We start from the raw sequence: 9,686 nt of genomic DNA, 5'->3' as shown, positions 1-9,686 counted from the left end.
TAATGCACTTCCATATGAATCGTTACATTCAAACTTCTCTTGGGCTCCAATCCACGAGGCAAGTAAACCTTAACTTAAGTCGGGAGAAGTAAAACGAGTCCCACATTGGCCTAAAATAGGCTAACTAGGTTATATTTAAGAAAAAAACTCTCATAAATTTTTATTTTTATTTCATAAATGTCAAATAAGTAATAATACAGAACGCTTTATCCGGTTCTTTCTAAGTCATTGTAGTGTTTATGGCAAATTTGCTGTTTTTCACCCAAGATTATCAATCGAACTGCGTATGTTTACAAACTACGCATTTTTATCACTTGCACATGTTTTGACGAGTCCACATTAGAGCAAACCTAATAAATGCGGATTGCATGGACTTAAACAGGTTTGGTCTTGTCACCGCTTTAAACTTTCGTCAAATGGTTGCCAGGCAACAGCGTGTTCTGTCCGTCAAGCGTCACGTGACCTCCAACAGGCGATTCCTACCAACTAAAGTTTTTATTACAATAACTTTGGTTAAGTGTAACCTGGAACACTTCAGTATTCCCGCCACTTTAGCCCCGTTTACTCAGATTGGTGAAAAACGTGCATAACATGTGGTGTTTTCGGGTTTGAAAATCGAAAATTGCAAACGACAAGGAAGTTAGGGTTCTTATTTGGAGCATTTTGTTCCGTAATAAGTGTGACAAGCAAACTGAATGCGGCCTCTAACAATTTGCGACTGTACGTATGAATGACGTATTCCAACCCATCACCTCCTTTTTAGCAGCGCAAAACCAATTGAGCAAATAGTTCGAAAAACGGAGCATTTTATTCTGATATGTGTCACAATTTGCAACTCAATGGCTAAATCACTTAAAACGGAAGAACCGAAGCAAAATTCGCTTCCGGGGGTTTCCTGCGACCTTCCTGTAGTTGAGGAAACGTCTCAACACTTGACGCCTTTCAAGCAGGTCGGAAGCAAAAACCAAATGTTGTCGTCATCGTCGGGTTGGCGGGACGACGGCTCGATAGTGACGTCACACTGCTCGGGTGTGACGTCACAGTTGTCGTTGCCGGGGCAACCGTCGAGTGAGGCTCGCTTTAACATTTGTTCGAGCGATTCTTCAGCTTCGACGCTTTTCCTTTTCTGTAAGAAAACCTCGTGGATGTATATTTTTGTGTGATATACCTGTACTTGACATTATCAGTCCAATTTTGTAAAATATAAGCACGATTCGCAGCCAATATAGAGGGTTAACCACACCATCCTCTATACTGTTGTAAAATCTTTCATTAATAAAGTTGTCCAAAGTTTGTTTGCTACCATAATTTTTTGTTGAATATGTAGTTTGTTCCACATTTTTTGAATCCGATTTTGTTAAAGCTGTGACATTTTTGAAAACATATATTTCTGCAGTTAAAGGCTACATCTCCTGACTTCTCACCTTCGCCACCCTGATTCTCTCTTTTGTGATTGCAGATGATTTTATTTCAGGTCTTGTTATGTTCACGCACATCTCCATCACTTGCTTCTTGGCCGGTAATCTAAACACATTGCAATTCACAAAACAAAAGTAAAAAATATTGCTGTAAACCAGAGGTTCTCAAGCTTTTTAACCTTGCGGCAAACCAAGAAGGTGTAACTTTAGCGTCCATAATTTCTTGCATCCCTATTTGTGGACCTAAATCGTTATTTTTCTACAACTGCAATAGGTTACGTTTGAGAACCACTGCTTTACCGGGCTACCGAGAAATATTTCAGATTCTTTAGGATTCCTATTTTTGTTCTTTCAAGAAAGCTTCCGATAAAATTCAATAAAAAAACGAAAAAAAACAGTTTAATCACTCAGCAAAAATACAAGCAAGGGTGCAGCGAACTATTTATAATTTGTGTTATGTTCCGCAAGCCCCACAAAGGTTCCTAAACACCGGACTTAAAATCTTTGCTATTGCCGTAATGGTTTGAGGTTGTTGTAAGACATAGTAAGACTAATAAGCTACTTACGTATGGGCTTTGACATTCTTACTGCCTCATACCTTTAATGTTGCTTTTCTTACCTCCATTGCTCCCAAGGCACAATTTCATTGGAGGCGAGGTTTCGGTCGGCTCGCACGAATATCCGCATCTTTGTAATCCCCATTTCCTTGCATCGTGTAAAGTCGTGTCCGATCATCTTCAAACATAACTGCCGTCTGTATTGTTGCATCACAGTGGTAGTAGGGGTGTGACATGGTGTTTTACAATCTGGAAGAAAATTAGTACAAGTGCTACAAAAAAAAATATTTATACAATGGTATAATCATGTGAAAGTACTTAGCCATCCAAAGCCAAACATTGTTGCCTTATTCAGCTTTGAATTAAGTTTACACCATTAGCACAGAATCTATTAAAAATAGTTAGAACTACAATGTTTCACTCAATACAATTTTAAATATAATTTGTGTTGAAACTTTGTGTAAATAATAATGCTTTAAGTGAATTTTGTCATGATATCCTGAAAAAATTAAAAATTTATGAGTTTAACTGTTTAAGAGCATAACATAGGATAGGTCAGTGCTATACATAACCCAAGATAAAAAAAACCCTTTACGTATAACTTCCACCAACCGAGGCAGCAGTTTATGTTGAACAAGTAAGCCTCCTTCGTTGTAGCGGGTGTCGACCCAAAAACCACCACTGCTTGGAAATCTTGGCAGTGATTAAGAACCTGAGCGAGATGAGTTGGTAATTGTTGGAGGCTTTCAATAATCTCCCTGCAACCTTTTGTGAACTTTGACCTTCTTGTGGGAACTCTCCTGTTGGTTCTGAGATCAATATAGAATTAAAATAACAAATGTGTTCAAAACAGGGTCTTTTTAATTTATTTGACATGGATTATTAGCAGGGACCTAGATTTATGTTTCAAAACAACAAAGCTTACTTTGAAAAAAAAACTATAAATATTTATAAATTTAAATCATATTTTTCACCTGTAAGATGTTTCTGATTCTTTTGAGTTGCTTTCAACTGAAAGCCAAAACATATGAAGTTATATGCAGCAGAAAATGGTAAGAATTTAAAAAGTCTAAATTTTATTTAAAGTTTAAAAAACTCTTCTCAACATCAAGTTTACCTTGTGATGATTTTTTGAGCATTTGAATTGTTTCTGGAATTTGTGATCTTTGAAATAAAAGCAAGCTTATAAACTCCACAAAAAGTGCTGAAATTACTGACAGAATGTGTTGAGGTTCTTCAATGTTCAAATCCAAAGTTATCTGAAACATTCCTAACATGTTAAATAAAAAAAGCCAAATAATGTCAGGGTGGCACAAAGACCTAATTATAAAAGGTCTGGTGTGGCTCTTATACTCCTTTTCTCATTTAACAACAAAATAAGATTAAGAAATCGTGACCAGTCTGCAGTTTATTGGACTTTAGCCATGATCTTGGCATGTAGCCTTAATTTTAAGGTGTTATGCAATCATGTTTTTATATATATATATATATATATATTTATGGTGGGGCTATAGCTCTTTAGGCAAATCAATATTTTGGGAATATTGAAATGCATAACATTCTGTAGTATACCAAGAACATTTTTGCTTTAAAATACGCGCAGAAAAATTAACTTACCCGTTTTAGTTTATCCATTTTGCACCAAAACAAATTAAAATGTAAACAAAATAGTTTTAAACTAGAACCAAACGAAAGGGATTTTCCCGCTGCGATGACGTACCATTGCTCAGCATTTATTTTTTTCGATCATTTTAGCAACACAAATTTTTGGCGACAATAATTTATTTTTTGAAATAAATCTGTTAATTTGCGACAAATGTTTTACTTTTTGCTTTTTATTAACTGTGTAAGTTAAATTGGCTCACGTTAATTTCATTAACAATTTGCTGACTCAATCAAACATGGCATGACGATGCAAAAAGTGGTGGTGTATGAATAGTATTTTGCTTCGAATATTGTTTTTATCTTATTTATCTGTGAAACAATTGTCTGTTGACTACACTGCAGCAGTCTGGAAAGTATGGCCGATCTTTCAGGCCCTGATTTTTTTTAGAAGTAACAAAACAAGTTTGTTAAAATTGTAATTGCATGAAATAAATAAATAAAGGATCTTATTGGTTTAAAAGGCTGAATATCAAAAGTACACCCGCCTGTTTAATGTATAGTTTAATCTATTTACTCTAACATAAATACCTGTTCTAAATATCTTTTTCCAATTATTTTTTATCGGTTCGTTTAATATTTAGCTTAGCTTGACAACTCCAGTTATCTTTGTTATCAAGTAAATATTAAGATTCAAGTATGTCGTCAAGTATCGATTTCAGCGGCAGATTGCATTCCTCTATCCACCATCCAACAATGAGAGCTTGGAACTGTGGAAACACATCAATCACTTCTGGTAAGTTTTTAGTACAAAAAATACAATAATAATTATATACTTGGTATCACTGGCTCTATCTTGCAGGCCTGAGGAGTCACAGCAAACACCAAACACATATGCAATAGCTGCGGCTACATTAAAAGTTGCTACAGCGCAAGCTAATAACTTATTTGCCACATTCAACTGTTTATTAGTTTTAATTTAGGCAATTTAATATTCTTTCATGCTTGGGAAAATAAAAAATCTGGTCTCTGTTGCTCTCCCCAGCCTTGCTATTTTTATGAGATGGTTGTAAAAAAAATATTTTGCTGGTTGGGTTGCTTGAGGAATTTAATGAACTTACCAAATTAATTTTAGATTTGTTTTGCATTTAGTTTGGTTTGTCTACCTATTTAATTATACAACTCTTAATGTATTACCTTTCACCAAACATGATAAGGAAGTTTATAAGGCTTGTTTGTAATTTAGTGTTTTTATAGCAAAACTTGATTCCTCATTTACAGAATATCAGCCGATATTATTTGTTTTTACTTTGTAATGATGCTCTCATTGGAGTAAAATATATCAAAAGCTCCATATTTATTAAATCCGATTTATACTTTCCAGACAACCTGCTGTACCCAGTTTTTATCACCGACGCTGGCGACGACGTTTACGAGCCGTTGGAGTCTCTACCGGAGCAAGGTCGTCACGGGGTCGCGCACCTCGTAAAATACCTTACCCCGCTGGTGAATGGAGAGAATTGCTTGCCGCTGAAAGGTCTTTAAAGCGTCTGCAGCAATGAATGTCGGTTTTCAGATTTTTATTAAAAGTGTGAAATACTAAAGCATATGAAAACAATTATTTAACAATTACTTTTGTGGACTTGTGAGTTATTGTTTTGGGAAGACTTAATAATAAACAAAACAATGCACTATGGATTTTGATACGAATGACTTGACTAGCTACTTGTGCAAATAACCAAAATTTATACAGTGGCCATTTGATTAATAAAGTTTTTGTCTTTCAGCTGTTATTGTGTTTGGTGTTCCGACAAATGTGTCCAAGGACAATCGGGGCAGCGGCGCCGACGATCCGGACGGGCCGGTGATCCGAGGGATTAGGAAGCTGAGAGGTGCTTTCCCCAACTTGTTAGTGGCAGTGGATGTGTGCATATGTGCTTACACAGGTTAGATGGGTATATTGAAGTGGACTTTAAACAGTGGCTTTGTACGATGACATTGTTTTTATTTTTTATTGTACTTGAAACATTTTTTTTTTGAGCGTTGTGATTTTATGATTCTTAACTTCAATAATCCTTGTTGTACAACATTTCTATAAACATGTTTACAAGTACAACCAACAGCCTTTCTTGAGTAAACACATTTTAAAATAAACTGTTGTTATATAATCTTAGATGTGGTAAATAGGGCATGTCGAAAACATTGTTTTAGATGTAGACCTTGAATTAAATTTATTTTGGTCTTCTTTGTGCTTTTTTGAGAAAACCAAAAAGGTTGCTAATTAATGTTTCCGGCTGTCCCAGACCACGGCCACTGTGGTTTGCTGCACAAGGACGGATTGATCAACAACATCGCGAGCATAAAACGTCTAGCGGAGGTGTCGGTTAGTTACGCTCGAGCGGGCGCACACATCGTTGCCCCTAGCGACATGATGGACAACCGGATCCAGGCGATTAAGGAGGGACTCGAAGCTGCAGGTCAGCTACCGGGAGTTGGTGAACATTTTCTCCCCGTACCAAATAACGCTATGCTTATAAAATTTTAACGTTCAAGGCATTTTTTCTCCATGTGTTTTAGCGTTACCTATTTTATTCATTTAGGCTGTAATTGTTTATCTGAGAGAAATACGGGCACTCGCCCGATACAACGGTGGTATATGACTAGGTCGTTGTTGCAATCCAACCTTTTCTGCTCAAGTATTTTTATTTAAAAGTGGCAAATGGCCCACCTAAGTCTAAAGCCAATTTTGGAACTTAACCTTAGAACGCTTCAAAAAAGTAATGACGCCGTCGCCCGTCGCCATTTGGTATTGGAGTGTCATGTACAAAGTTAGGAGGTGGGGCATCGCTCTAGCTAACCATAGCACACCCATTCATTTCAGAGTTCAAAGTTCGCATACAAAGCATTGCTCTATGTTTTAAACTAGGAAAAAGGTGAAACTTTCAAGGTTATTTTTGTGTTTTAAATTTTAATTATATCCACAAGGTTTAAAGGAATGTGCTTCGCTAAATAAACTCTGCCAAAAACACCTCTACCATAGTCCAACCAACCTCCCCTAACCTCCGCAGGCTTGAACGAATGCACGAGCGTGCTGAGCTACAGCGCAAAGTTCGCTTCCAGCTTCTACGGGCCGTTCAGGGACGCGGCACACTCGGCGCCGGCCTCAGGGGACCGAAAGTGCTACCAACTACCCCCCGGAGCAAGGGGGCTCGCAATCAGGGCAGCAGACCGTGACGCAAAAGAAGGTTTGTTGCGGAATAATCGAAATGCTAAAGAATATGCTGCAATCTTCAAACTGAATTTTTTTTGAATACTTCCATAACTCTTTCAACTTTATATAAAGTTCTAATCTTAAAAACAAACGGCACGTATTAAATTTTTACTCTTTAAAATTGATTAAATTTTTTTTGCTTTAATATTTTTTATATTGCTAATAATGCGTCAAAGTACCGCTCTTTTGTGAAAAATAATTCACAAAAAACAACTAGCTCTTCAACCTTTAAAACCAGGGGTGACGAACCTATTTGCTGTCGCGGGCCACTTTGTGAGTTACCGCTGAGTAAGCGGGCCACACAGCTTTTAACTCATGCTATAAAACCTGTTAAAATCATAAAAAAAATGTTCAATGGCAATCTTACACTCAACTAGTTACTACTGCAATGTAGTGAAGCAGCAACAGGCTCATGGTGTTAAATTTAATTATTATTAGTATATTTTATGGCACAACCGTGAATAAACAGTTGAATCCTGAACTGATGGTTACTGTATGGATTTACACAACAGTTTCTACGATCCCTGCCTGATATACGCCAGTGGTTCTTAACATTTTTTTAGCCGCGCCCCCTTTTGTAATTTTTCTATGCCCCTACGAAAAGCAATTCGGCATTTTATGATTAATATCACTGAGACAATATGAAAATAGTTCAGCGTATTGCTGGTCGCGCAAAGGGCGAAACAAATTGGGTTTGATTTCCTTGAATTGGCTAAATTGCAATTCAGGAGGCTTTTATCATTGGGCACACAACAAATTGCTGTGCTCGACACATTGATTTTTATCGAGCTGATTTAATAAAACGTGTTGCGAGTAAATTGACTCCACAAGTTGTAAGGCTGTGATGTGGAGCGCAAAAATGTCAAGCGCAAATAAAAGATGTGACGACACACAATACAACGGCAATATTACAAAAAACGTTATAGATTTGCGCAAAAAAGAGTCCCCCTGTTGCTAGCCTGTTATCATATATAAAATATGGAACAAAAATAGTAAGGGATAACTTTTATCATTTATCTATTAGTTAGCAAAACTGAAATTAAATAGGGCCGTTATTTCTTCGATGATATATGTATAACATATAGACAGAAAACATGCAATGGTAATCAAAAATAATTTGTACTTGAAAAGAAAAAAAGTAGATAATTGAAATTACGCGCGTAGCGCGACAATTTTGGGCAGCTTCAAAGGTAAAGTTGGGAAAAAAACAGAGTTTGTACATCTGTAGGAGTGGTGCCTAACCTAAACGAAACCATTAAAATCACTGAAAAAATTCAAATAATTAAGTAAAGCTCGCGCCCCCTTAAGAATTGCTTGGCCAGCCCCCCGGTTAAGAACCGCTGATATACGCGTTATTTAATTCGGCTATCAGCTTTTGATATCGCATCGCAAAGAGTAGAAGCGGGTCACAGGAAACTTTAAGACTGCCTTGTCCTCACCCGAATGCTTCGCGGGCCACGTGTTCGTCACCCCTGCTTTAAACCCACACATTCACGATTTCAAAGGTAAACAAGCCGCTTGTTACGTCACAGGGGCCGACATGCTGATGGTGAAACCGAGTCTTCCTTACCTTGACGTCATCGCTGAGATCAAGCGGCGTCATCCAAACCTGCCACTAGCGGCGTACCACGTATCTGGGGAGTACGCCACCTTGTGGGCGGCGGCCAAGGGAGGGGTGGTGGACCTGAGGGCCGCCGTCATGGAACACTTCACATCGCTACGTAGGGCCGGGTGTGATGTCATAATCACTTACTACGCACCGGCGCTGCTTCGCTGGTTGAAAGAGTGAAGGATGATAAGACTGTGAAGTCAAATCACCTTCAGGTGTGATTCACGGTTTCCACAAAGTCTTAAAAATACCCCAGTTTGCTTGGTTCTCGAATTTGTTTTATGTCCAGCTTAAGCTAAGTTACTTGCTTGGAAAGTGCAAAATTTCAACTAATTATTATTATTGTGTTAAACATGACATTTATTCTGTTTTGTTTTTTCAATTATATTTAAAAAATGTCAAATGCTCTGAATTAAGTCTTTAAAAGCTGTAAATGGCAATTCAGGAAATTGTGCGGTATCCCTGAATACTACTACAGCGTTGACATATTTTTGTGGCCCGTACACTTGAATTTCACAATACTTGTATGTTTTGCTAAAGCTCTATATCAGTGATTCTCAACCTTTTTTAGTGCCAGAGCCGCATTTCAAACCTAAGGTTTGCAAGGAGCCGCATAAAAAACAACAGTAGGCATATAATCCAAAAACATCAAGAAAGCAACAAGAAAACAACAACTATACATTACGCTAGCCTAGGCTAACTAATTAACAGTGTTTGCCATAGCTGGTCGATCAGAACTAAATATATTGTGACGTAATAAACCACAAAATTATTTTAAAGAGCCGGATGGAAGTAGCCGGTAACATTAGTACTTCGTACTTGGGATCCTTCTTATGCAATTTATTATTAAAAAATATTTATTTATCTTACTTCCTTTGTTGTAATTCTGCAACTTCTAACTAATTGTTCACTCGGTTAGAGAGCCGCAAAATGTTCAGTTGAGAGCCGCGGTTGAGAATCACTGCTCTATATCATTACCATTATGACGTAAACATTGCGTATTGTTGTATTGGAACGCTCACACAATGCAATCAACTTTTGAACCAGCATTAATACTGTATTTATCTCCAAACATTCCTTAAACTTTCATGTTTTGTCTGTTCTACCTATGAAGCTATGACGTCATCCCCACAGTACCCACCCCATGTCATAAGACCAAATTAGAACGACATAAACGTCTAAATCGGTATAAGACCTATAATAACCCCCACCCCTAACTTCATCACCTA

The 9,686-nt window shown here is 37.4% G+C and overlaps 2 protein-coding genes across 2 annotated transcripts; one reads left to right on the top strand and one right to left on the bottom strand.

The window, feature by feature from the left end:
• Positions 1-925: 925 nt before the first annotated feature.
• On the bottom strand, positions 926-3,652 carry LOC146137155 (uncharacterized). Its single transcript, XM_083393735.1, has 7 exons — positions 3,593-3,652; positions 3,093-3,234; positions 2,950-2,986; positions 2,588-2,784; positions 2,038-2,224; positions 1,425-1,524; positions 926-1,126 (listed from the first exon to the last, which is right to left on the bottom strand). Exons 1-7 carry the CDS (start codon positions 3,608-3,610, stop codon positions 926-928), a joined length of 882 nt encoding a protein of 293 aa, XP_083249861.1. The 5' UTR covers positions 3,611-3,652.
• Positions 3,653-4,269: 617 nt separating this feature from the next.
• On the top strand, positions 4,270-9,657 carry LOC146137154 (delta-aminolevulinic acid dehydratase-like). The gene is made up of 6 exons (XM_083393366.1): positions 4,270-4,373; positions 4,962-5,114; positions 5,365-5,523; positions 5,881-6,054; positions 6,646-6,822; positions 8,381-9,657. The coding sequence occupies exons 1-6, from the start codon at positions 4,277-4,279 to the stop codon at positions 8,635-8,637; spliced, it is 1,017 nt and encodes a 338-aa protein (XP_083249492.1). The 5' UTR covers positions 4,270-4,276; the 3' UTR covers positions 8,638-9,657.
• Positions 9,658-9,686: the final 29 nt, after the last annotated feature.

The sequence above is a fragment of the Ascidiella aspersa genome, chromosome 7 (assembly GCF_963924565.1).
Source record: "Ascidiella aspersa chromosome 7, kaAscAspe10.2, whole genome shotgun sequence".
Taxonomy (NCBI): domain Eukaryota; kingdom Metazoa; phylum Chordata; class Ascidiacea; order Phlebobranchia; family Ascidiidae; genus Ascidiella; species Ascidiella aspersa.
This window is presented reverse-complemented; position numbering and strand designations above follow the sequence as displayed.